At 65.7% G+C, this 25282-nt stretch overlaps 12 protein-coding genes across 12 annotated transcripts; 6 read left to right on the plus strand and 6 right to left on the minus strand.

Moving 5' to 3' along the window:
- Window positions 1-6: 6 nt before the first annotated feature.
- Q8F55_005436 (uncharacterized protein) lies at window positions 7-1198 on the minus strand (the record flags this gene model as incomplete). The annotated part of the gene is made up of 2 exons (XM_069353925.1): window positions 7-267; window positions 302-1198. The coding sequence occupies 2 exons, from the start codon at window positions 1196-1198 to the stop codon at window positions 7-9; spliced, it is 1158 nt and encodes a 385-aa protein (XP_069208567.1).
- Window positions 1199-1493: 295 nt separating this feature from the next.
- Window positions 1494-2288, plus strand: Q8F55_005437 (uncharacterized protein; the record flags this gene model as incomplete). The annotated part of the gene is made up of 2 exons (XM_069353926.1): window positions 1494-1647; window positions 1792-2288. The coding sequence occupies 2 exons, from the start codon at window positions 1494-1496 to the stop codon at window positions 2286-2288; spliced, it is 651 nt and encodes a 216-aa protein (XP_069208568.1).
- Window positions 2289-2381: 93 nt separating this feature from the next.
- Window positions 2382-3245, minus strand: Q8F55_005438 (uncharacterized protein; the record flags this gene model as incomplete). Its single annotated transcript, XM_069353927.1, has 7 exons — window positions 2382-2533; window positions 2569-2656; window positions 2692-2732; window positions 2765-2795; window positions 2832-2927; window positions 2962-3045; window positions 3084-3245. The coding sequence occupies 7 exons, from the start codon at window positions 3243-3245 to the stop codon at window positions 2382-2384; spliced, it is 654 nt and encodes a 217-aa protein (XP_069208569.1).
- Window positions 3246-3843: 598 nt separating this feature from the next.
- Window positions 3844-6814, plus strand: Q8F55_005439 (uncharacterized protein; the record flags this gene model as incomplete). The annotated part of the gene is made up of 3 exons (XM_069353928.1): window positions 3844-4062; window positions 4109-4261; window positions 4301-6814. The coding sequence occupies 3 exons, from the start codon at window positions 3844-3846 to the stop codon at window positions 6812-6814; spliced, it is 2886 nt and encodes a 961-aa protein (XP_069208570.1).
- A 441-nt stretch (window positions 6815-7255) lies between these two features.
- Q8F55_005440 (uncharacterized protein) lies at window positions 7256-8318 on the plus strand (the record flags this gene model as incomplete). The annotated part of the gene is made up of 3 exons (XM_069353929.1): window positions 7256-7262; window positions 7299-7480; window positions 7524-8318. The coding sequence occupies 3 exons, from the start codon at window positions 7256-7258 to the stop codon at window positions 8316-8318; spliced, it is 984 nt and encodes a 327-aa protein (XP_069208571.1).
- Window positions 8319-9140: 822 nt separating this feature from the next.
- Window positions 9141-11984, plus strand: Q8F55_005441 (uncharacterized protein; the record flags this gene model as incomplete). The annotated part of the gene is made up of 3 exons (XM_069353930.1): window positions 9141-9195; window positions 9232-9527; window positions 9570-11984. The coding sequence occupies 3 exons, from the start codon at window positions 9141-9143 to the stop codon at window positions 11982-11984; spliced, it is 2766 nt and encodes a 921-aa protein (XP_069208572.1).
- Window positions 11985-12679: 695 nt separating this feature from the next.
- Window positions 12680-14298, plus strand: Q8F55_005442 (uncharacterized protein; the record flags this gene model as incomplete). Its single annotated transcript, XM_069353931.1, has 3 exons — window positions 12680-12896; window positions 12932-13131; window positions 13174-14298. 3 exons carry the CDS (start codon window positions 12680-12682, stop codon window positions 14296-14298), a joined length of 1542 nt encoding a protein of 513 aa, XP_069208573.1.
- Window positions 14299-15781: 1483 nt separating this feature from the next.
- Window positions 15782-16977, plus strand: Q8F55_005443 (uncharacterized protein; the record flags this gene model as incomplete). Its single annotated transcript, XM_069353932.1, has 3 exons — window positions 15782-15803; window positions 15849-16072; window positions 16129-16977. 3 exons carry the CDS (start codon window positions 15782-15784, stop codon window positions 16975-16977), a joined length of 1095 nt encoding a protein of 364 aa, XP_069208574.1.
- Window positions 16978-17226: 249 nt separating this feature from the next.
- DAL5_3 (Allantoate permease) lies at window positions 17227-18840 on the minus strand (the record flags this gene model as incomplete). The annotated part of the gene is made up of 4 exons (XM_069353933.1): window positions 17227-17815; window positions 17867-18479; window positions 18520-18616; window positions 18655-18840. 4 exons carry the CDS (start codon window positions 18838-18840, stop codon window positions 17227-17229), a joined length of 1485 nt encoding a protein of 494 aa, XP_069208575.1.
- A 904-nt stretch (window positions 18841-19744) lies between these two features.
- On the minus strand, window positions 19745-21501 carry Q8F55_005445 (uncharacterized protein; the record flags this gene model as incomplete). Its single annotated transcript, XM_069353934.1, has 7 exons — window positions 19745-19775; window positions 19811-20027; window positions 20064-20170; window positions 20209-20501; window positions 20547-20946; window positions 20985-21154; window positions 21325-21501. 7 exons carry the CDS (start codon window positions 21499-21501, stop codon window positions 19745-19747), a joined length of 1395 nt encoding a protein of 464 aa, XP_069208576.1.
- Window positions 21502-22755: 1254 nt separating this feature from the next.
- Q8F55_005446 (uncharacterized protein) lies at window positions 22756-23319 on the minus strand (the record flags this gene model as incomplete). Its single annotated transcript, XM_069353935.1, has 1 exon — window positions 22756-23319. The coding sequence occupies one exon, from the start codon at window positions 23317-23319 to the stop codon at window positions 22756-22758; it is 564 nt and encodes a 187-aa protein (XP_069208577.1).
- Window positions 23320-24097: 778 nt separating this feature from the next.
- Window positions 24098-24598, minus strand: Q8F55_005447 (uncharacterized protein; the record flags this gene model as incomplete). The annotated part of the gene is made up of 2 exons (XM_069353936.1): window positions 24098-24558; window positions 24595-24598. The coding sequence occupies 2 exons, from the start codon at window positions 24596-24598 to the stop codon at window positions 24098-24100; spliced, it is 465 nt and encodes a 154-aa protein (XP_069208578.1).
- Window positions 24599-25282: the final 684 nt, after the last annotated feature.

A 25282-nucleotide genomic window follows, 5' to 3' on the forward strand; every position in this document is an offset into this window, starting at 1 on the left:
CCTAGCTTACACCACACCCCTCCAGTCGAGGTACTCGGCGAGCACGACAGCCGCGCCGAGGCCAAAGACGAGCAGGCAGCCGTCCTTGTAGCTCTGGGTCACGACGCCGAGGTACTTGCTGCCTGTGGAGATGGTGGCGGCGAGCGGGCGGGGCATCATGGGGAGGAAGTTGGCGAGGAGGGGGTGGAGGGCGGGGGGCGTCTGGACGAGCGTGACCCGAGTCGCGAGCAGCAGCAGCTGGAGCGTAACGAAGGCGTAGAACACGGGCTGGAGTCAGCACTGCGCTCATTAGGCAACTCACAATACTCTCCACGAGCTTAGCACCGAACGGCACGCGGCCCGCCAGCCCGGCCCAGCGGTGCGCCCACCCGCCAAGGGAGGCGACAGCGCCGTGCCGCACGGCAGCGAGCGAGGGCTCCCACCACGCCGCGACGAACGCAACGAGCGCGAGCGTCGACACAAAGTGGACGGTCGGGAAGAGCTTCTGCGCGCGGGTCGGGGGCGCGGGCGGCGCGCCCATGCCCGCCATGCCAGCGAAGGGGCTGTTGGCGCCGCCGAGCGCCGCGAACGGGTTCTGCCCGCCGAACGGGTCGCCCCCAGCGAAGGGGTTGGGCGCGTCGCCACCGTCGCCGATCAGGCCCGGCCCGTCCGGCGCACCGGGGAAGCCAGGCCCGCCGGGGAAGCCGCCGCCGCCCATGAGCGCCGCCATGAGATTCGCCATGTCCGGCGGCGCTCCGGCGCCGCCGGGCCCGCCCTCACCCGGGCTCAGCCCGCCGAACGCACCCCCTGCCGGGCCGGCGGGGCCATTGGCGCCGAGCATGGCCATCATGGCGTCCATCTGCCGGCGCATCGCCTCGTCCTGTCCACCAGCGCTGGGGTTGACGGGGCGGCGGCGGAGGGGGGGCGCGTCCTCGACCGTCGGGGCCCAGGAGGGCTTGGCACCGGCGCGGGCCGGGGTGGGCGATGCGGCTGAGGCAGGGGGGGAGGTGGGCGATGCGGCTGAGGCGGCGGAGGGAGAGCTAGGGGACGCGGCCGCGGGGGAGGCTGGAGACGACGACGCCTCGCCGTACAGCTTGTCGGCGTCCTCTCCCCTTGCGGTCTGCGCGAGCCGCGCGAGGCCGGCATTGCCGCGCGCCAGAATTTTCGCCTTGCGCGCCGCTGCGCGCTTCTGCGCATCGGTGAGGGGTGCGTCGGACATGGTGGTGTGTGTGGTCGATGGGATGCGAATGCGGTCAGTCGGTCGTATCTTGACGTCGTCCGCTTTCGAATGTTCGGTGGGCGTACGGGCGTCATACCCTGCCACGTGGGAAATGACGTGGCGGGGGGGTGGGTGTCCAGTGGGCTTGTTTACGGCGCGTATCAGCTTCGAGCTGGTTGATGCATGCTCTTGTTCGAGACACCATCCTCATCACTGTCCCCTCGACTACTAATAACCCCTCGACCCCTCCACACCGACCCACAGCGGCGACTCGCTCCGCTCGCGCCGCTGCACCATGTCCCGCTCCCTCGACACGCCGCACACCCACCTCCCGCCCGCTTCCGCAGCCGCCTACCTCCACCGCGTGATCGGCACGACGCTCCAGCGGCGCGGGTTCGAGGGGTGCGAGGCGGGCGCGCTGGGCGAGATGGAAAGGCTGATCGAGCATCGTGAGTGCCAGGGTGGACGCAGGCTGGCGGACGGCCATCGGCGGTAGTTGGTCGCTGACACTCGCTCGCCTACTCGGATCTGCCCTGACGACCACATCATCAATGGCCCCGTCGCTCCCCTCGCCGTTCGCGTCTCGCCCGCAGACATCCAGCGCCTCTTCACCCTCGCGCACGACTACGCCTCCCTCTCGGGCCGGCCCACCGCCAACGCGCGCGACCTCCTCGCCGCACAAGAAGCCTCGGGCTGGGGCGTGCGCGAGCTGTCCAAGGAGGCCAAGAAGCAGCGCATCAGCGTCGACCTCGTGGTTGAGCCCGAGCCAGCAGAACCGACACCCCCGGCCAACATCGCCAGCGTCCCAGAAACCCAGGGCGACGTCAAGCCCCGCCTCGAGCGCACAGTACCGCCGTACGCTTACGACTCGGCGCCGGGCCTGCCCGACGCGTGGACGTACAAGCCTGACCGGCCGAAGACGCCGCCCCTACCACCGGGCAACGTGACCGCCGGCGTGCTGGATTTCATCAAGCTCACCGCCACGGAGCGCGGCGACATCCCGCCCGAGCTCGGCCTGGTCGACTACCGCCGCGGAGACGGGCGCGAGGCGCGCAGGAAGTGGGGGGTGCGCGGCGTCGGCGCGGCGTAGGTTGTAGCATTATAGACATGTACACAGTATCCATGGCGTGGGCGTTACTCGTCGTGTGGTGTGGTGTGGAGTTCCCCGTCGTGTAGTGTGGGGTTACTCGTCATCCTCGTCCTCGTCGTCATCATCGTCGTCATCGTCATCGCTCGAGCTCGCAAAGTCGTCCTGGACGAGCTTGCGGCGCTTCTGGTTCGGCTGCAGGATGCTCGCGTTCTTGGGCGGCGGGGCCTTCTTCGGGCTCCCCTGGCCTGGGGGTGAGCGGGGAAGGCGGACGTGAACTCACTCCCAGAGGCATAGCGCCCGGCGTCACCCTGCCGCGCGGCCGTGGCCTTGAGGTTGAGCAGCTTGGCCTGAAGGGCAGCAATCTCGGCCTGGTGGGTTAGATCATCGCACACCGGGCACCCACCTCCTTCTCCTCTAGCTGGGCTTGGAGCGCGCGCAGTTGGCCTGGGGTAAGCGAGGAAGGCGGGCAGGCGTACCGTCTCCCGAGGCGGCGGGGCGTGACACGAGCTGATGGGTGAGCATTGAAAGACGCGTGGCACCTACATTGAAAGCGCCGTCCAATAACGCGGTCGTGTGAGTCCCGGCTTCCTCGACGTCGAGGTAGACGATCACCGCGGGCTTCGGAACGTGGACAAAGAGCTGGTAGGTCAGAGGCGACGCGATAAGAACCCACTTTCAGCCCGCCGTTCGGGCGCGACTCGACGTGCAGCATGCCCGCGGTGATGGCATCCGCGATCTCTTCCTCGCGTCCGGCGGCCTGACGTCAGCTTGACCCCAATGAAGAAGCAAGCTCACATCGCCGATGCCGGCCCACACCGAGGGCTCCGTCTTCCCCGGCCCCGCGGCGGCCCAGACCACCACGTCCCACTCGTCGCCGTGGCGCGAGAGCACGAGGTAGCGCCTTCCCACGCGCTCGTCGTAGATCTGCTGCTGGATATTGTCCAGCGGTGGGGGCATGGTGCGATAGTGGGCGGTGGGGTGGAGGAAGGCACAACTGATGTCCGGCCTCCACCATCCCCGTCATCCTGTCAACATTGAGTGACGGCTTGGCGGGGCACATTTGCTTCCGTGCCCGCCACTGGGCCACACGGCCAACGTCACCTGGACAGACGCGCCACGCCACACTTGTTTGGTTCGTCGCCCTCGCGCATCTCCGCGCGCCGGTGACCCATCGTCCACGCCCTCGGACACGCTGAGCTCGGCCTATCGGACAACGTGCGTCCACCGGCGGGGACTCCGCGACTCGCCCAAGCTCCGGGCGTCCGTGGTGCCGGAGAAAGCTGGCAAAACGTGGCAGGGCGGGAGCAAAGTTGCCGGCGGTAAGCGGCGCTTAGTGCGCGTGACGTCGGTGTCCGTGGTCTCGGACTGCTCCTGGGTGGTGTGGTCGTGTTCCGTGTTGTCGGGTGGAGCGGCCCAACTTTGTGCACGCAGCACAGCGACGAGCTCCAAGGCATCACATGCAGCCCAGGCAGCGCGTGGACAAGAAGGACGCGGTACAGAATCCTCGTCTTGACGTTGCTTTCATCTCACTGACGACGAACTGACCGTCGCCAACATGCTGTCCTCACTCCGCACATCACGCCTCGCGCCACTGCGACAGGCTTCATCGTCCCGCGCCCTCTCGACGCTGGGTATCCGCCGCGAAGACCCAGGAAGAGTATGGGAGCGCCGCGCGCCCCTCACACCCGACGCCGTGCGCCAGCTCAACGACATCTCAAAGGTCGAGGTCGAGAGCTGCACGCGCCGGTGCTTCCCCGACTCTGCTTACGAGGCGGTGAGTGGCAAGACGGCCGGAGTAGGCTCAGCGCTGACAAGCACAGGCCGGCGCGCGTATCGTGCCCACCCTCTCGCCCAATGTCGACGTCGTGCTTGGCATCAAGGAGCCGCGCGTCAAGGACGTGCATGCGCTCATCGGCTCCAAGGCAGACAAGCACCGTACCTGGATGATGTTCTCGCACACGCACAAGGGCCAGGTGGGTGGCGGCGATAAGCGGTAGGAGCTGACTTTTTAGCCTTACAACACGGGTCTGCTGTCCTCGTTCCTTGCCCCAACGGCCGGCCAGACATTGATCGACCACGAGCTGCTCACCGCACCGACAGAGAAGGGCGACCTGCAGCGCGTCGCCGCGTTCGGATGGTACGCTGGCGCCGTTGGCGCTGGTGAGGCGCTGAGTCTGCTCGGCCTGGCCCTCCTCAAGCGCGGAATCGCCCACCCCTTCCTCCACCTCCCCCGCCCATACACCTTTGACTCGCTCGCCGACTTTAAGAAGGCGCTCGGCGCCGCCGGCGACCAGATCCGCAAGGGAACCGGCGCCGGCAGCCAGGGCCCCATCGTCATCGGCCTCACTGGCGCAGGCAACGTCTCCACCGGCGCTAGGGAGATGCTCGAGGCGCTCGGCGTCCAGTGGGTCAGCCACACCGAGCTCCCGACGCTCAAGGACGGACCAGTCATCTACGCCACCCAGCTCCCCGGCTCGGCCTACTTCCAGCGCAAGGGCGACGGCGGCTACGACCGCTCCGAGTACTTCTCCTCGCCGGACAAGTACACGAGCGTGTTTGCCGACAAGATTGCGCCTTACCTTACCTGCCTGATCCACGGTGCCGGATGGTCGGCCGCTTTCCCGCGCATCCTCACCAACACGCAGACCGACGGCCTGATCCGCAAGGCGGGCGGCGCGGGCAACCAGAAGCTCGTCGCCGTGCAGGACGTGTCGTGCGACATTGGTGGCGCCCTCGAGTTCATGACCAAGTCTACGACCATTGACGAGCCGTCGTTCGAGGGCCCGGGTGGCATCCTCATCGGCTCGACCGACATTCTCCCCACCGAGCTGCCGGCCGACGCGTCTGGCCACTTCTCCAAGCACCTCCTCCCCTACGTCACGCGCGCGCTGCTCCACGCCGACGGCAAGGGTTTCAAGGGTGACCAGATTGATGCCACGCTGGACCGCGCGCAGATTGTCTCCGAGGGCGTCCTTCAGAAGCCGTACGAGTGGCTCGGCAACAACGTTGCCGCGTGGCGTGCGGCTCAGCCCCAGGCTGCCGCTCCTGCTCCTGTCGCCCCCGTCTCGGCTCTTGCCTCCGGATCGTACACCGGATTCGGCGCCGCTTCGCAGCAGCGCGCTTCGTCCACGATCGCCGGCCGCGGTGAGAAGAAGCGCGTCCTCCTCCTCGGCTCGGGTCTCGTCGCCGGTCCCGCCGTCGACGTCTTCCTCGCCCGCCCCAACATCGAGCTCGTCATCGCCAGCAACAACATCCAGGAGGCCAACGGCCTTGCCCGCGGCCGTGACCACGTCAAGACTGCGCTCCTCGACGTCTCGGACGACAAGGCGCTCGGCGAGGCCGTGTCCCACGCCGACGTCGTCGTGTCCCTCCTCCCCGCGCCGATGCACCCCGCCGTCGCCAAGCACTGTATCGCCCACGGCCGCCACCTCGTGACCGCGTCCTACGTCTCGCCAGAGATGAAGGAGCTCAACGACGAGGCCGAGAAGCGCGACGTGCTCCTCCTCGGCGAGTGCGGCCTCGACCCCGGAATCGACTCGATGGCCGCCATGCGCATCCTGGAGCGTGTCAAGAAGGAGGGCAAGAAGGTCACGTCGTTCGTTTCGTGGTGCGGCGGTCTCCCCGAGCCCAGCGCCACGACCGTGCCCCTTGCCTACAAGTTCTCGTGGAGCCCCAAGGCCGTCCTCACCGCCGCGCTCAACGACGCCCACTACAAGATCGACGGCAAGGTGACCAAGGTCGCGGGTGATGACCTGCTGGCTCAGCACTTCCCCAAGGTCAACCTCTGGCCCGGACTCGCGCTCGAGGGTCTCGCGAACCGTGATTCGATGCCCTACGCTGAGAAGTACGGCCTCCCCCCTGCCAGCGAGCTCAAGGACCTGTTCCGCGGTACGCTCCGCTACCAGGGCTTCTCGACGCTCCTCGACTCGTTCCGCCGCCTCGGTCTCCTCGGCAAGAACCCCCTCGCCTCCCCCGTCGAGTCGTGGCAGGGCTTCCTCGCCGCGTCCATGAGCCAGCAGCTCGGCGCGACCGTCAAGGAGCGCGACCTCCTCCCTGCGATCAAGGACGTCCTGGGCTCCAAGTCGTACGAGGAGGCTGTCATGGCCCTCGAGTGGTTCTCGCTCCTCCCGCCCAACATCACCAACCCGCCCGTCGCCGCGCCCGCAGTGCCCAAGCAGAACACGCCCATCGACCTGTTCGCCACGCTGCTGTCCAAGAAGCTGGCGTACGCCCCCGGAGAGCACGACACGTGTCTGCTGCACCACGCGTTCAAGCTCGTCCCGGCCAATGCACCGGTCGGCACGCCCGAGCAGACTGTGACGGCGTCGTTGCTGTGCACGGGTGACGAGAAGGCGTCGGCCATGTCTACGACTGTGGGCTGCACCCTGGCTTTCGCGGCCCTGCGCGTCGCCGAGGGCAAGGTCGCCGCGCGCGGTGTTCGTGGGCCTTACGAGCGCGACGTGTGGGAGGGTGTCCTGACCGACCTCGAGGAGATTGGCGTGGACGTCAAGGAGACGTGGGCGTGAGGGCGTGAGAGAGTATCAGTGTAATAGAGCAGCAGCAGCAGCAGTAGCAAGCAGTAGCAGTAGCAGTAGAGCATTGGCATGTGCGCCGCAGAAGCGAGCGTCGGTATTTCATGTACAGCATTGAGCAAAGAGTAATCGCGCAGAGCAGCGAGGAGCAGCAGGCAGCAGCAGCAGTGGGCGCCACTTTGGCTCGATGCGGGCATTTTGTCGATTGGTCGTTTGTTATCATTTGCCACCCACTCAGCCAAAAACAACTTCGGCGACCCAACTGCGCGATTTTGCAGAGACACTCGGCGGCGATGGGCACAACCCGCTCGACTCTTCGCATGCGTCGAGCTAGCGAGGGGGCATAGGATGCATCAGCGGATGCACGCACGCAGCAACAAGAGCAAGAGCAGGATGCAGCTCGTGCATTGACACTTACCCAGAGGCAACGGCGACATGGCGGGTGAGTGAGCGCCGGCAGCTCGTGCTGACCCCACAGCCCAGATCCAACTCCACGGCCGGCTGGACGCGACCCCCGCCTGGAGTGCTGGCCCCGCACGCCCCACGCGGCCCTTTCGCGCGCTGCACGCCTTCGCGGAGCGGTGCGACCGCGTGCAGGCGACGTTTGTGCTGCTCGGCGGCGGCGGGCGGCGCTTCGGGCTCGTCGGCGCGGGGCTGAGCGTACGTCCCCTCCCCTCTCCGGCGTCGCTGAACCCCGCCCCAGACCCCCGAGCTCATGTTCCTCGCCGACGCGCTCAACGCCTGCGCCCTCGACACGCTCAGCATACAGGTGCAGGCCACGCCGGAGGGGTACGCCGCGCTCCTGTCTCTGCGGGTACGGCTGCGCTCGCTCGCCATCCACGCCGTCGACGCGCGCATCGTCCCCGCCGTCGTGGGCCTGCTGGGGCGCAACTGCCCGATCGGGAGCCTGACGCTCGACGTGCGCGCGTGGCCGGACGACGAGCGCGCGCTCGCGCGCGCTGTGCGCCAGCGCACCGCGGAGGCGCCGATACGCAGCATCTACCCCTTACTCCCTGGCACGGGGGAGACGGTCGAGCGCGGCCTCCACGCCGTGCGCGGCGCGCGCAAGGCGGCGATGCGCGCGCTCATCGTCGGCTGGGTGTTGCTGCACGCGCGCGAGGCAACCCCCGCCACCTCAGGCCCCAGCAGCCCGTCCTGGGCGTCCGTCTTCTCGTGGTCGGTGCTGTATGCGCTGCCGAAGAGCCCAGTCCTCCAGCACAGGGGGTACGAGCGCATCGACAGCCTCCCGGCAGATACCGCGCCACCGAGCCCGCCCCCGACGCCGCCGCGCCGGCCGGCAGCCGTCCTCCGCCTGCCCGCCGAGCTGAGGGTCCGCATCGCCCTCCTCGCTACCGACGGGGCGGGGGTGCTGGGCGACAAGCACGGCCGCGCGCTGGCCGCCGAGGCGAGGGACCGCGCCGCCGTGGCCAAGCTCGCGGGGCCTGATGCCGAGCGCAGCGCCGCGCGCGACCGCTGGTTTTGGGCCGGCGGCATGTGACGTGTGAGTCTAGTTGTATGCATATAGGAACCGAGGAACGATGGGGCGGCGAGGCGGCGACTTTGTTTGGGTTTGGCCAGGCGTTGTGTTGCTTGGTGACGCCAGGACGGGGACCGCTCTGGACGTGCTCTGATGCAAGGTTACCACTGACCCATGCATCATGACATGCAGCATGTACGAAGAGTGCGAGGTAGTCGCCACGACATGACATCACTGATATGCGTACTGCCGAGCTCGGCGGCTGGCCGGGCCCAGGAACAAGTGCTGCGTCGTCAGTCGTTATCACGAGTTCGAGGGCCGGGACAGCTGCCAGAGTGGCACTTTCCACACCCATGGCACCTGGCCACCTGGCCGGGGGTCTGGAGAGCAAAGACTGCATACATCATAAGTCGCAAGCAAGCAAGCTGCAAGGTCACCAGGAATAGGCACTCGGTGTGCTTGCCTCGTCTGTCCCGTACGCACGCTTACCTCTCCGTCCTCGGGCCTCACGCCTGCTGGGTCACCTCATTCCATCACCCGCCCACCCGCCAACACTTCACACTTCTGGCCATGACAGCAGCCAACCTCCAGCCCGAGCCGCAGCCTCCAGCCCAACCCGCTGCGCTCTCGACCGGCCGCGAAGCCCCCCATCACATGCACCCCCCTGTGTGCGTCATGGGTCGTCCTGAGAGCAGGGGGTGCCCAGTGGCGAGTTATAACCTGGCCCGGTTGCGTGCGTGCCGTGCCGCGCCACCCGCTCGACTGTGACTGTCGGGCCAAGCTACGTCTACTCTAGTACAAGCCCACGCCCTCGCCACTGCCACTGTATTGTACCACACCACCATGGGTCTGTTCCACCAGAGCCCCGTCAAGGCCGAGGAGAAGCTGCTCAAGTCTGGTGCGTCGCCGCTGCTAGCTTCCGCTCACGCCCCAGAGGCCAAGGTCGAGGAGAAGGACCTCAAGATCGCCACAGAGGACCTCGCCGTCGCCCAGAAGGCCGAGGACAGCTACCTCAAGCAGATTCACCAAGCGACAAAGGAGTACAACAAGGACAAGTCGCACAACGACAAGGTCGCGCTCGAGCTCGAGAAGGTGCAGAAGAAGTACTCTGCCAGCGCGGCAAAGCTGCAGGAGGCCGAGCGCGAGGTCGAGGCCCGCAAGGCCGAGCACGAGCGCCTCAAGGCGCGCACGCGCGAGTGCCACCAGCGCATCGCCGAGCAAAAGGACATGGTGGGTTGGTAGCTATGACGGGGCTGAGGGCAGATGAACAAGCACGACTCTGCGCGCAAGACGCGCAAGAGCGAGCTCGTGTCCAAGGCCGACGACACGGTGCCCTCCCGCTCAGAGGACCTCGCCATCATGGACAACGGCGGCACGCTCTCCGGCGTCCGCGGCCAGACGGCCGACGGCGGCAAGCGCTACAGCGGCGACAACCGCGTCATCAAGGAGGAGCCGCTCGGCGAGGCCCACCTCGACAACTTGGGACGCGACGGCACGAGCGGGCCCCGCGGCGTGCTCGGCGTCAACAACAACGCGACCAACACGACTGCTAGGGACGGCACAAACTATGCCGGGACTGGCTCGGGCGTCAACAAGGTGGCGAGTAACACGAGCGAGAAGTACTACGACGCCAAGACTGGCCCGACCGGTACCAACACGGGCGCGTATGGCAACACCACCGGCACCGGCACCAACACGTACGGTAGCAACACGGGCACGTACGGTACCACCGGCGCCAACACCGGCACGTACGGCACGGGCACCACCGGCACGGGCACCACCGGCACGGGCACCACCGGCACCACGGCCAACCGCGGCATCGCCGAGACCGTCACCGACAAGATCAACGACACCAAGACGTCGACCATGGTCGGCGCGGGCCTCGCTGCTGGCGGCGCCACGGGCCTCGGCGTCGCGGCCGCCAACAAGTCGCGCGGCAACGACAACGTCCGCGACGACAACCTCCGCAACGACAACGTGCGCAACGACAACGTCCGCAACGACAACCTCCGCACCAGCGACAACGCGCGTGGCAACAACGACCTCCGCGGCGACAACACCCTCCGCGGTGACAACAACCTCCGCGGCGACAACACCCTTCGCGGCGACAACAACCTCCGTGGCACCGACACCCGCGGCGACAACACGCTCCGCGGCGACAACGCCCGCGGCTACAACGAGGTACGTCCAACTTCTGGTAGTGCCACGTCCGACTCGTCGCGGTACGCGACGCCGAGCGAGGGTGTCGGCGCTGGCGGGTCGTACCCGTTCGGCGCGCAGCGCGACGCTGCCGCTGCCTCTGCCGCTGGCGCGACACGGGGCACCAACCCCAACCGCGAGGGCTTTGTGTCGCGCGATGCTGTCGACCGGCGCGAGGCACGCTCCTCGGTTGACTACGAGCAGCGCGACGTGCCGCCCCGCGACCCCGCCCGCAATGCCACCACCACGCGCGACACGTACCCCAGCCCCAACGAGATGGCCGCGCGCGAGGCGTACGCCACGCGCGACGGGTACGCCGAGCGCGACGTCGTCGTCGGGCGCGAGGGCGCCACCCAGCGCGACGTGCTCGCCACGGAGCGCGGCCTCGCCGCCACCGAGACGTACGCCGCGCGCGACGGCGTAGCCCAGCGCGAGCTCCTCGCTAGCAGGGACGGCGGGTACGCGCAGCGCGAGGTCGTCTCCGGGCCCGGCGGCACCGTCGAGCGCTCGGCCGTCATGCCCGGCGGCGAGAAGCAGCTCGCCGGCCAGGGCTACGGCGAGCAGCGCTACAACTCTGGCGACCAGGGCTACGGCCGTGACCAGGGCTACGGTGACCAGCGCCACGGCGACCAGGGCTACGGCGGCGGCCGCGACCAGCGCTACGCCGACAACGCTCCACCCCCGCAGAAGGGCGCCGACAACTCCAACCTCGGCCTCGCGGCCGGCCTGGGCGGCGGTGCGCTGGGCGCTGCGGCGCTCGGCTCGGCGCTCGGCGGCGGCGGCGGAGGCGGCGGAGGTGGGATCGGCGCCGCGACGTCCCTGCTCGGCGGGCAGCAGAAGTCTGCGAGCCCGCTCGGCATGCTCGGCGGCGGCGGGGGCGGCGGCGCGGCCCTCGGCGCTGCGGCCCTCACCGGCGGCGGCGGCGGCGCGCTAGGTGGTGCCGCTGAGCAGATGTACGTCGAGCACGAGACCAAGAAGGTGCTCGACTCGACGGGCATCGGCGGCGTCATCGGCGAGAGCGGGCAGAAGGCCGTCGCGCAGGGCGTGGGCAAGGCCGTCGTCGGGAGCGGCGGCGGCGGCGGTGCCGGCGGGCTCGGTGCGCTCGGTGCTGCCTCTGCCCTTGGCGGTGGTGGTGGTGGCGGCCTCGGTGCGGCCGCCGCGCTCGGCGGTGCCGGCGGCGGTGCTGGCGGGCCAGCCGCCTCAGCCCTCGGCGGCGGCGGCGGCGGCGCGTCCTCCTCCCCCCTCTCCTCCCTCTCGGGCGTGTTCGGCGCAGCGGGCGACAAGGCAAACTCCCAGGCCGCGCGCTCGGCCCAAGCTCACAGCGCCCAGGTCGACAACGCGTCCGCGGCGCGCGGCGGCGCCGGGTACGGCAACAACGCGAGCTTTGGCCGCTCGTGCACGCCCACGCGCGCCGACCCGCGCGGCGCCTACTTTAACCAGAACATGCCGGGCGGGCTGGGCACGCACACGCCGCCCGCGATGGCCTAGGTGTTTGCCGACGCGCCGAGTGAACGTATGACAAGAAAAGCCAAAGTAAAGAAACGTAGCAGTTGTAGTATTGTCAGAATCTAATGTATTCACGTCGATTCGACTGGCGGCGCCACCAGCCACTTGCGTCCCTGCAAATGCCATCAAGGCGATGGCTGAGGTCGCGAGCACATGGTCGCATCCATCTTGTCACTGCCCTCTTCACCGCTCTGTCCCATCCCAGATCCCATCCCATGCCGCTCGGCAAACACCCCGGCAGCGTCAAGGCCTCGTCGGAATGGTCGTCGAGCGGTCGCGGCTTACGGCATGAGTGAGGCACCACGGCCAGCAGCGAGCAACATGACACGGCAGGGGGCTGGACGTTGAGCTGCTCGCCTCGCCTCGCCTTGCCCTCCTCCTCGCCTTGCCTTGCCTTGGGCCACGACAAGCCATCGCGCCGCGCGCGCCTGATGCCAGCAAGCGGTACCAGGAATCGCATCCATGCACGCACATCGGCTCACCCACACCCGTCTCTTATTAAAACGTGGACAACTGTTCCTGTCTCGCCCTCGCCCTCGCCCTCACTCCGCCCGTCGTCGTCGTCAACAGCACCACAATGCCGTCGCACGTCTCCCGGCCAACCTTGAGCTAGCCAGTCGCATAGAAGAACAACCAAGAACCAACGACCGAACAAACGAACATCAACTCTCCACACAATGTCCTACGACCTCAACGGCGCCGGCGCAAAGTCGGCCACCCACCTCCCCCCCAAGCGCCCCTCGGCATCGGGGCACAGGCCATCACGCAGCATGAGCAGCGTGCCGACGCGGCCGCCGCCCCCGCCCGGCGGCGTGTCGCCCTCGAGCTCCAAGTCGGCGCTCGCGGCCGCCGCGAGCTCGGCAAAGGTGCCCCCGACCCCCGCAATCGCAAAGTGTACGCTCTTCCCCCTCCCTCCCAGCTGACCCCAGACAACGAGATATACATCCAGGCGACGGAGCAGAACGACGGACTGCGCTGGGCGCCGGCCGAGCCGCCGACCGACACGCCGCTCGCCCCGCTCGAGGCGCTGGCAGAGAGCTCGAGCTTCCGCGAGCAGCTGTGGGAGCGCAAGACGAAGCGTTGGCACCCGGACCGGCCGTCCATCTCGCTCCGGGGCAAGTGGAGGACTGTGAGTGTTGTGGAGCGCAGGGAGATCTGACTGACCCGCCAGCTCGACGAGCTCGACCGCATCGTCGCGCGCATCAACGTCTCGCGCATCGACTCGCTCCTGGTCAAGTTCTCACCGCCCGCCCACTTCCGCTTCGCGTACAAGTTCCTGTTCATGCGCCTGCACGTCACGGGCCTGCGGAGGCTCGGGATCGACGACCCCCTCCCTCCTGCAGCCATTCCGGCCCTCGCCAACTTTATCCGCAGCCCCAGGTCCCACGGGCTCGTTGAGATTGTGTTTGACGGCTCGGCGCTGAACTACGAAGACGTCGCGCCCCTCGCAGCGGCGGTGAGGGACAATACGACGCTCGCGCGCCTCTGCGTCGGCGCGTGCAACCGCCGCCTGTACATGCCCATGCGGCAGAGCTGCCAGTGCTTCCAGCCGCTCACAAAGATGTGGGGGCACGACGGCGCGTCCGGCCACCTCGGCCACATCGCGCCCATCCTCCTGCGCAACCGCGACATGACGGCCAAGGTACACAAGGCGGCATTACGCAGCCTCGTGCCCGCGAGAATACTGCTGCGCGCGGCCGACGTCGCGGCCGACACGAGCTCCGAGTACTCGGGCAACCTGAGCACCGTGCCGCGCGTCACGGCCCAGCCGTACCGCTCCAACGGGTTCACCGTCAAGCGGCCCGTTCGGAGCCCGCCGCGCGTGCCGGCCGTGCACCGGCTGCCGCGCGAGGCGCTGGCCCGGATCTTGCACTTTGCCGCCGATGAGACGGCGCTGCTCACCGACGACCAGGTCGAGGTCGTGCTCGAGCACGCCGCCGACCCCGCCGCGCTGTCGCGCGTAGCGCGCGAGATCGGTGCCGGCAGCCCCGATACCGTCGAGAGCAGGCAGGTGCGCGTCGAGTGGCTGTCCAAGGGCGGGTTCTGCTGGGAGCGCGAGGTCGCCGCGAGGCTGCAGCGCAGCCCGGCGCCGAACAAGGCCCAGGTGCCGGTCAAGCCGCTGGCCCATGTTCGGCCGCCAGTGCAGGCGCGGACGCCGTCGCAGACGCAGACGCAGCACGCGCCACTGCCGTCGCAAACCAACCACCAGACCAAGCTGCCGGCGCAACAACACCAGCTGCGAGCGCCGCCCCAGCCGCTCAAGTCTGCGCTCAAGCAGCCGTCGAACCGAGTTTAGGCTACGACCATGATGACAGGACGATACAACGAACAACGAACATTTACGTGTACATATAGTCTGTAGGTTAGGTTAGGATACATAGGGCTGGGGGAGGGTGCAGCGGTTGCACCTCACCGATCAGCTAGCGAAGGACATTACACTGGACGTCATGCATCATGTTCTACTGCTAGCTCGTGCGTAAAGGCCGTAAAGCGACAGCGACAGCCGCGGCGGCGGCGGCATGTGGATTGTGCAGGTGTCGGTCGTCACGCAGCAGTTCAGCTCCAGAGCCAAACTTGAGCCTATGAGGCCGAGGCCACAGTAGCTGCAGTAGCTGCTATAGCCGCTGCTGGCAATTACGTCCAACTCGCAGGCTAGCAAGGTAAACATTGCCATGCGCTGCTCGTCGTCGCCGTCGTCATGCCCGTCGCTGTCAACAAGGCCGCCGTGCCTGGGTGTTTGGGTCGAGGGGGTCATGTTTGACAAAGCCCGTCGTTGGGCGGTTCTCCTCTCCGCCGCCCTCCTCCTCCCCCACCCCCCTCCATCCACATCCACCTCCATCCCCAACCCGCTCCCATCTAATCAACAGGAGGCGGCCCGACCAGGGGAGGGGAAGGCGCGGGATGCGGCGGCGGCGTTGCGGGAGGCGGCATTCCAGTGCAGCGTTCTTTCGCTGTCGCTGTCGACGTCGGTGCCAAGAACACACTGCTGGTTAAAAGGGGCAATGGGGGACGTAGAGTTTGCGCCGGCCCTGCCCCAGTTGCGTTCTCTCGCAATCCTCTCGACAGGCCCCAGTCCTCTGGAACGGGTAAGATGTGGGCCTGGGTGCGCGCGGCAGCGGCGTGTGCGGGGAGGCCGAGGCGGCGAGGCGCAGGGGCTGGAGGGCTGCCCTGGGCTGGCTGGGCTGGCTCGGCCGTTTAGACTGGGTCGGAGTAAAGGCTTGTTGTTGTGGTTGCTGCTGTCGTTGTGCCTTGCCTTGGCTGTTGATGCTTGCTTGCTGTTGCTTGCCGCCGCCGCCGCCGCCGCCGCCGCCGGAGAGAAAGAGTAAACAAACATCAAGGTCGAGGCACGGCGGTCGTCGTCATTCTGTCCTGTCCGTTTCAGAACTAGACCCCGGGGCTCTTCAGCCTCCGACGATGCGCTGGTTCGACCGACCGACGGATCGAGATCGATGGGCTCTACTCGTCGGGCGGGCGGGCGATGCGCTGCGAGCCAGCGCGGGTTATGCACCCAGTCGCTGAGCAAGAGCCGTGCAGACGCAAGGGGAAGAGACGAGGGGCCCGATTGGGTGGGTCGGGCCCATCCACCACCCCGGTCCTGGACCTGGCGGCTCCCTCCCTCCATCCTCCCTCGTCCTCGCCGGCCCGAGCGAAGAGAGCACGACGACGGGGGGAGATGACAGCGGCCTCGAGGCCGGGGGCGTCAGAAACGAGGCCTTGAGTGTGTGCTCGCCATCATCTCATCGCTGCATCGCCCACTCATCCTGCCATCGACTCCAGCCATGAACTTTGGCACTGTCGAGTGTGAGTGTGCTCTTACTTGCCAAGCCCACCACTCACCGCACCCAGACTTTGACATCCTGATCCAGGCGACGGCGCAGACCGAGGCCCTCCAGTGGTCTGCGCTGCCGGCCGAGCCCGCCCCCACGGCGGCTGGCCACGGCGCGCTCGACCCGACAAAGGCGCTCACGCGCGTGTACAGGCTCCAGTTCCGCGAGAAGGCGTGGGAGCGGCGCGCGAAGAAGTGGCACGGCGACAAGCCGACGCTGCAGCTCCAGGGCAAGTGGAGGACGGTGCGTAGCCGGGACTCGGGCAAAGATCACTGCGGGTACAGCGACTGACTGCCCAGACGCACGACATTGAGACCATTGTCGGCCGGCTCAACGCGTCGCGCATCGACGACCTCGCCATCAAGATCTCCGGCGGCCCGCTCGAGGCCTACGCCACCCTGTTCGACACGCTCAACGTGCCCGGCCTGCGCAAGCTCTGTGTCGAGGACGCGCTCCCCGCCTCTGCCGGCGTCCCGCTCGAGCGCTTCCTCCGCAGCCCGCGCTCCCACGGGCTCGTGACAATCGACCTCGACGGCGGCTTCCTCCACGCTAAAGAGGTGGGCCGCATCGCCGACGCGCTGCGCACAGCCAACCGCACCGTCACGCGCCTCTGCCTGTCAGAGTGCTACCTCTCGCAACACCGCTGCGTGTGCGATCTGCGGCAGAACATCTGGTCCGAGCGCGGCGACAGCCGCCACCCCTACATCCAGAGCATCAAGCTCGCCGAGGACCGCAACCGCTTCCTGACGACGCGCGTGCGCCAGGCGGCGGTGCGCGCGCTCGTGCCCGCGCGCATCTTGCTGCGGGCGCGCGCGCCAGAGGACTACGAGAGCTCGGACTCGGACCAGTCGGCGGATACGTATGTGTCGAGCACGAGCTCGACGACCAGCCTGGCAGGGCACATTAACAAGCTCCCCCGCGCCGTCGTGATCCGCATCGTGCAGTTCGCGAGCCGCGACCCCGGCGCGTTGAGCGGCGCCCAGCTGGCCCGCATCGTCGACCACGCGTCCGACGCAGAGTCGCTCAAGCGCGTCGCGCTCGCACTCGGCTCGGCGGCCGAGCGCGGCCAGTCGCACAACCTCGCCCGGCTCGAGTGGCTCAGCCGCGGCGGCTTCTTCTGGGAGGGGCGGCAGGCGGTGGCGGCGTGAGGCGGCGGCAACCCTCCGCGCCAAGTCGCCGGACGACTCTTAATGACCTAATGAGATGTGTATTATACCAAGTATAGTTGTAGGACGGACAGTTGAAGTCGCCTGCGGGCAGCGAATGCAACGGCTGTGACCAATCAACTGCGTAACAACGACATGACCAACTAACTTTGCTACCCTACAACCCTTGTCTTCCTGACAACTCTGGACTGCTTACAACCCCCAAACATCCCCCCTCACCGGCGTCCCCCCTCACGCAGTGTACCTAAAGTGCGGGTTCTGCCTGTCGGTGAGGTCCTCCTCGGGCTTGAACTCGTGCACGCCGTTCTGCGCCTCGAGGCGGTCGCGCTTGCGGTTCTCGTAGCGATAGATCTGGTCGATGCCGACCATGCACACGCCGGTGAGCACGACGCAGAGCACGCAGGTGAGGTACGCGGGCGTGTACTTTGGCGCGTCCTTGTCGCGGAAGATCTGGGGGCCGATGAGGTTGCCGACGCAGTAGAAGATGAGGTACAGGCCGTTTACTGTCGACTTTTTCGTCTTGCCCGCGACGTTGGACGTGATGAGCGACATTGTGGCGGCCAGGCAGATGATGTACGGGATGACAATGTAGCACCCGACGAGGCGGCCAATCTTCATGTGCGGCGGCAGGAGCCAGACGAGGCACAGGCCGACGACGCTGATGCAGCACGGCACAATGCCCACGAGGCAGCGGTTGCGCAGCTTGTCCCCGAGCCACAGCCAGCCAAAGTAGTTGATCGCGAGCCACGAGTTGACCATGCCGAGGAGGAGGGTCTGGAGCTGCGTGAAGCCAAAGCCCTGGATGATGATGGTGAAGAAGCTGCGCCGTCAGCGGGGGTGCGGGGGGAAGCACCTCGGTGGCGCCACTCACTTGGTGAGCAGGCCGTTGGGGATACACGTGAGGATGCCGACGAGGCAGTACATGCCCGTGAGGGGGTCGGTGAGCGCCTCGCGGACCTGGCTCCACTCCCACTTGCTCTCGACGGGCTGCTGGTTTCCGCGCACGCGGATCGCAGCGAGCTTCTTCTCCTCGTCGGTGAGGAACCATGCCTGGTCTGGCGTGTCCGGAATGAAGAGGAGCACGAACACGCCCGACACGGCCGTCATAAGCCCGAGGAGGATGTAGATGATCTTCCAGCCCGGGATCGCGAGCTTGTGCTCCAGGTCGGCCTTGACGAGCCCGTACGCGATGGCCCCGCCGAAGATGTACCCGAAGCCATTCATGGCAAACCACGCGCCGGTGCGCGTGCCCTGCTCGCGCAGCTTGTACCACTGCCCTGTGAAGAGGGCGAGCGCGGGCGTGATGCTCGACTCGAAGAAGCCGAGCAGGAACCGGATCACCATGAGGTAGATGAAGCCCTGGTCAATGGCCATGAGGCACAGCACGCCGCCCCACGTGATGGCGTTGATGCCCGTGACTTTGGCGATCGGGAAGCGCTGGAGGACGTAGCACATGGGGTACTCGCCCACGAGGTAGCCTAGGTCTGCGGGGCCGTCAGCGGGCAGTCCTGAAGCACCACGTACAGAAGATGGAGCCGAGCCACGAGTAGTCGCTCGTGCTGAGCCCGTTGGCCTGGCGGAAGCCCATGATCGCGGCGTAGGACATGCACGTCTTGTCGAGCTGGCCGTCAGCGCTTCCCTCCTGAGGATGCGACGCACGAATTGCAACGCGTACACGGTGCACAGAATCGGCAGCATGTGCTTGTCCGCCTTCTTGCGGATACGCGCGTCGTCCTCCTTGGAGATGAAGAGGTCGCCGTCGGCGTCGGCCGTGGACGTGCGCACGGCGCCGGCCTCCTTGTCGAGGCTGGAGCGCGAGGGCGAGGGCGCGAGGTGCTTGGACATTGTGGGGGTGGGGTGCGCGGGGGTAGCGCGTGAAGAGCACACGAGGGGGCAGGACGCGCGCTTTAAGGAATCCTTCAGCACCTCGTCGTCGGCCCCACACCCCGCAGTGCTGCCACCCAATCTCCCGGCCCGAGTCAGCCAGATCCCCTAGCCCCCCTCCCCCACCCCCACGCCGCGCCAACCCCGCGCCGCACGCCATTCGCTCGGGCGCACACCGCCGACCGCCGAGGCTCGCCCGCGGCCCGCGGAGCAGCCAGTAATCTGCGGCTGTGGCGACGGCTGTGGGCGGGTCCCAGGGCTGGAGTATGGCGTGGTTGACCCGCTGGCGGGGGTAAGCGAGCGGCGCGAGTGATAACTTTGCGACTTGTCGGGTCGGGATAATTGAACCGAATTTGTCCTACGCACCGCTGGGCCGCTGATAATGGCATCGTGTTATCGTGCCGCTGCGGTTTACCCGCCACAGCCACACGACCGACCCATGATCGACCGCGTAGTGCGTTCCGCGAGTGGCAGGCGTTCAAATGTGATACACGGCCGCGGTATGCTGCGCTGGCATGTGTTCTGGGACTGGGTGGGCCCCACCGCCTGACACGGTGCGCTCCCCGCGCAGAGTCAGACCTGCTGACTATCGTGTAGCCCGCCAAGCGTCCCGATTTCCAAGAGCCGCCGGCTCCACATCCTGGGACTAGTCTCCATCCTAACGTCCGAAGCCCCGCCTCGTATCACGCTGGGCCCCCGCGGGGGACGTTGAGCGTTGCAAATGCAGCGCGCTCGCGTCTTGAAGAGCGCAGCTCGGTGGCCGCTTGGAAAACGCAGCAGCTTATTCATGTTTCTCGCAGCTCGACAGATAGGCACGGCGCGAGGAAATCTGCCACTGTCTACCCTATACGTAGCTCCCCCATGCTCAGTAAGTGTACCGGAAATGCGGGTTGGTTCTGCTCGATTAGCCCATGCCACATACCCCACCCACCTATCAGTGAGGTCCTCGGAATCCTTGAACAGGTGCACGCCGTTTGTCCCCTCCAGCCTGTCGCGCCGCGCATTTTCCCGCCGGTACACCAGGTAGATGGCTACCTGTGTCACGCCGGTGAGTGCTACGCAGACGATGCACGTCACGTAGCACGGTGTGTAGTTGGGTGCGTCCTTCGCTCTGAACGTCTGAGGGCCAATGAGGTTGCCCACGCAGTCTGAGGCATTAGTTTGGCTTGCCAGTGTCGACTCACAGAAGATCAGGTAGAGCGCGTTCACTGTCGTCTTCTTCGTCTGCCCCGCGACGTTCGACGTGATCAGCGACAGGGTGATTGGGAGTGCAACAATGTAAGGGATGATTCTTTCGTTAGCTGTGCTTCCACCGCCGCCGCCACTTACAGATAGAAGCCCGCCAAACGCCCCGCCTGCATATGCTTGGGAAGAGCCCAAACGAGTGCGAACCCAGTGATTGACTGCGCGCAAGGGAACAGCGTCATCAAGTTGCGGTTCTTGAACTTGTCGCCGAGCCACGGGTACACAATGTAGTTGATCCCGAGCCAACTGTTGATCATGCCGAGGAGAAGGGTGTCGGCGGTCGAGAAGTTGAGGGTCGACAGGATGATGGTGAAGAAGTTGGTGGCAACACCATTAGGGATGCACGCGGCGAGGGCCACGAGTGAGTACAGCCAGGTCTAAGTGTGTCAGCCACTCGACACCACTTGACCTCATCTACACACAAGTGGGTCCCGCATCGCTTCCCAGAACTGAGGCCACGACCAAGAATTGTTGCTCGGCTGCTGGTTCTCCCTGGTCCTGATTTTGACGAGACGACGCTCCCTCTCGGTGAGGAACCACGCAGTATCCGGAGTGTCGGGGATGAAGAATAGCACCAGAAAACCAGCGGCGACGGTGGCAAGACCGCAGGCGATGAAGATGACCTTCCATCCAGCAATGATGAGCTTGTGCTCGGTGGTCGCCTTGAGGAGGCCCCAGCCCATCGCACCACCGACAATGTAGCCGAGGCCGTTCATCGAGAACCACAGGCCGGTGCGGGTGCCCTGCTCACGGAGGCGGTACCACTGGCCAGTGAAGAGGGCCAGGCCGGGAGTGATGGACGCTTCGAAGAAACCAAGCAGACTGCACGTGTGAGTGAGCTGCGTGAGCCTCCCACTCACAATCGAACGACCATGAGACCCGCAAAGTTGTGCGCCACTGCCATCATGGCGAGAACTGCGCCCCAGATAATCATGTTCGCGGCAGTGACTTTGGCGATTGGAAACTTCTGCAAGAGCACGCACATTGGGTACTCGCCAATGAGGTATCCGAGGTCTGCATGTATCAACATCTGAACATCTGGACAGCGAGGGCAGTGGTTAGACTCACAGAATATACTGCCCAGCCACGAGTAATCCCCTAGACTGAGATTGTTGTCCGGCCTAAACCCCATGACTGCAGCATAGCTCATCGAAGTTTTGTCGAGCTCTATGTCAGCCCTGCACACCGTGCACAACTCACGAACTGCAGGAAGTAACCAAGACACAAGATCGGGAGCAGGTGGAGGTCCGCCTTGCGCCTCAATGTCGCGTCCTCCTCGGGCGTGAGGACGTAGTTGTCATCGATCTCATCGCTGTCACTATGCGCGAGTATCGGAACAATGTCGCCCGCGAGCTTTTCCTTGTCGTCCTTGGACATGTCGATCAGTGGGCACGGCCTTCACAGCACGTCCCGCGGCCACTTTAAACCGCACAGACCATCCACGCGACGACCTCCACACCGCGGCGTCCCACACTATTCGGAAGGAGGGTGTCGCCATCGCTCGAGATCAGTCGCGAGTGAGTGGGTGGTGAGCTCGACACTCGGCGCCGAACCCGGTCTCCGCTCCGAGAGTGGAGGAGAGTGAGGAGAATATTTCGTTGGTCGACCGGCCCAAGGCGCCGTGAGAGCGCTGTTCACCGCCGAGGGTGAGCACGTCGCAATTGTCGACGAGCACGCAACTTGTCCTGTGGTGTGTGGTGTCAGCAGCTGTGATCAGGCCGAGACGCACGTCCTCACCATCCGTTTCGGCAGGAGCGGCAGGAGCAGGCGCCACGAAGGCGACAGCCACGGGTAAACTCGGTTACCTCGCCATCATGTGCCAGATCCAGTCGATATCCGCCGCCGCTTGTCGTTCGAGTTGTCAATCGTGTGAGCGAGCAGCGAGCGGAGGAATCGCCAGAAAAACTCCTATGGGCCTGGCGAGTCGGTGGGGAAGAGCCTGACGGCGTTATCTTGCCGAACTCGCCGCTCGATATCACACAGGGCCCACCTGATATCACACGGCGTAGAAAGTCTGGGCTCGGCGCTCAGCTCGGCGCTGGCAGTCGATCGTGCGGGCTTAGGATGCTGGGTCAAGCGAGGTAGTGGGCCGGCAGGCCAGGTCACGCTGCGAGAGGGAGGAGTGGTACCTCGCTCGCGTGCTTGCCCTGCGCGGAGGCTGCCTGCCTGGGCCGTAAGGAGGGTGTGTGAGGAGACTAATGGGTAAGACAATGCCGGTGCTATGGATGCTGGAGCAGGGTTTGGAGAGGTGGAAGAAAAAGAGTGACATGTGGAGAGTGGAGAAGGGCGAGGCGACCGACGTAGGGCGGCACCACGTCGCACCGCCGTCGGCTCTCAACCCGCCACCGCGACTGACTTTACTTCTATTGCCTCCGTTGTCTCCACCTTGCAGCAGTGCGTCCGACACCAACACCAATCCATTATACTTTTATTACTACTCTACAGTACATGGGCAACACTGGGTCAGCCAAGTGTGCAAGACGTCCGGGGGTGAGTCAGTTTAAGCGACATGACCAGGTCGGGGCTCAGTTTTATGACTAGATGAGCTGGTCGCACTCGGTTTCGAGACATGAGCTGGTCGCACTCGGTTTAAAGACATGAGCTGGTCAGAGGTGGGTTGTTGTGCCGTGCTTAGCAGCCGAACTCGTTAACGCGGTAGAGACGGGCCTTGAGGTTGTTCTCGCGCTGGACCATGTCGTACGCCTGGCGCGAGCGGAACGAAAGAGGAGGTGGTGGTGGCAGGTCCTTGTCGACGAGGCGAAGCGAAGCCTTGGTGGCATTGCGGCGCTGGAGCTCGGGCCTAGGAAGGTGGGGAAGCGGCTTCTGGGTCGGCGAGGGAGGAGGGCTCGGGAGCGGCGAGAGGGGGGTGACAGTGAACTCGTCGTAGCCGAAGAGGAAGTTGTGCTGGTCCTTCTCGCAACGGTCGCAGTAAACGTAGGGGGTGGAGTGCTTGGGCTGGCCAGTCGCGATGTAGCAGTGCTTGTTGTGAGGAGTGGTGCAAGGAGCGGGACGGTAGACGATCTCGGTGGGCTTGGTGATGCGCGCGGTGTAGCTCGTGATCCAGATGCCGCCGAGCTTGGGGTGGGCGATGGCCGTGGGCGCAAAGTCCTTGGTGTGGATGGTGAAGCGGCCAGTGGCGCAGGTCGTGGTGATGTCGGTGCGGATCTCGCGAGCATGGTCGGCGAAGTGGAACATTGTGAAGGTTGTGTAAAGAGCGTGGGTGGTGGTGGTAGGTGGGGGTGGTGGTGGTGCAGCTGTCGAAGGGCGATGATGGAGTTCGAAAGACGTGAGATGGGGCGGCTTTTAAGCCTGCTCGGGAGGGGGTGGGAGTCCTCGCCGGAGCATGGCCGGAGCATGACGTGCTCGCTGCTGTGGTGTCTGGTGTCTGTTGCGCAAAGTGTGATGGCGAGGACGATGGATGTGGTCGTGAACGCATCTGGACGCGATGGGTGCGAACGACCTTAATGGGATTTTCAGGGAAAATTCAAATATAGCCAAACTATGCCATTACAAAATGGAAGCTTCTTCCTAATAACCTCGAGATGCACCACACGCAAGTGGATGTGGTGCTGCCGCAAACGCAACAACGCGCTCTCCGCATCTTTCGCGACTGAACAGTTCACGCCACCTCGCACCCCCCTCGCACCAAATGACATCATGAAGGTCCAAGAACGTGCGTGCGTGCATACATGTGGGCGGATGTGAACAGCGCCGCCGACATCGTCAGCGCGGAGTGAAGCAGGCCACCGACCTTACCGCGCCCGTCGTGACGGTGGTGGTGAGCGTGCATGCGTGCTGGTGGCAGATGACCTCATCGCCCTGCGCTGACCACCCGAATCGACACTCGGCCACTCAGACTCTGCTAGCAGTTAGCAGCGGTGGTCGGGTCGTGGGCATGCCCACGGTCAATCACACAACATGCCTAAAATACATGACAAACTAAGAATACAGGCAAACAGTTCTCGCAAACGCGCTAGTAGTCAGAGTATACGGGGTATCCACGAAGGCAGGACGCCTCGTATCCACGCGAGTCGGTAGTCGACCCAGACGTAGACGTCACGGGCGTAAAAGCCGAGTACAAGCGGGCGGGCCGGACCTCGCGGAACGAGCTGCGCGGGTGTCGGGGGTCAAACGCGGCGTTGTACTCTGCCCGGAGTTGGAGCGCGAGGTGAGTGGTGGCGTGCGACGGTTCGGACGGGCGAAGGTGGCGAAGAGGCGCCTGGAAGGTGTGGTGGAAGTCGCGCCTGGCGCAAGAGGGGCAGAAGACGCATTTGGCCGCGCGGGCCCTGAGCGCCTTGCGCCCGAAGAGCTTTTGTGCGCGCGTCGCCGGAACGCAGTCGAGGCACTCGGGGTGCGGGGAGTCGATGTCCTTCTCGGAGCGGGTCTCGCGCGAGCGCGAGCGCGAGCGGCTGAGGGCGAGGGGGGCGAGGGTGACTGACGTGAGTGGAGGGGGAGGGAGGGGGGACTTACACATTGTGCGGTTTGGGTTTGGCATGAATCTGGGAGGCGAAGAGGTAGCCCTTTGTGTGCGGTGTTGTGAGGGCTGGGAGAAGTTGTTGGGAGTCAGACGTCCTCGTCGAGTCGCCGGCTTTTATCTCTTTCGAGCACGCCAGCCACATGCGAGCTGCGCACCCCAGGGGGCTGTTATTGACCGATGGGCCCACGAACGTGCGTGCATGCAATGAGTATTCTTGAAGCGTCTGGCTGTTCTGGGCGTGCTGAGCTGCAAGATACGAGTTGCGTCAACGAGGACGACGCAACGCATCACCTGGTGCAAACGCAAAGAGAAGTGCCACGAACATGGATTGGGCGATTACCGCATCGAGTAATAACGGGACCAAATTTGGTGCGAGAGTGGCACTCGCCACCACCTTCGTGGTTCGGAGACGCAGAACGCAGATGGATGTGGGCGGAGGCTGGCAATTCCCCAGCCTTGCGGAAGTGGAAGGTGCAAGTGGAAGGTGAGTACCGCTTGGTGCGAGATCCTTGCCCGCGACGTCGGACTTGGGCACGAGGACCCGATGACATCACCTCAGCGGCCGACAACATAAACGCATGTCGCCCAGCGCATGCCATGCTTGCGACAGCACCAAACCGATGCGTCGCCTTTGCTCAGAATTGTGCATGTTATGAATACATACCACTCTGCCGCATATGC

The sequence above is a fragment of the Vanrija albida genome, assembly GCF_041260175.1.
Source record: "Vanrija albida strain AlHP1 chromosome Unknown contig_4, whole genome shotgun sequence".
Taxonomy (NCBI): domain Eukaryota; kingdom Fungi; phylum Basidiomycota; class Tremellomycetes; order Trichosporonales; family Trichosporonaceae; genus Vanrija; species Vanrija albida.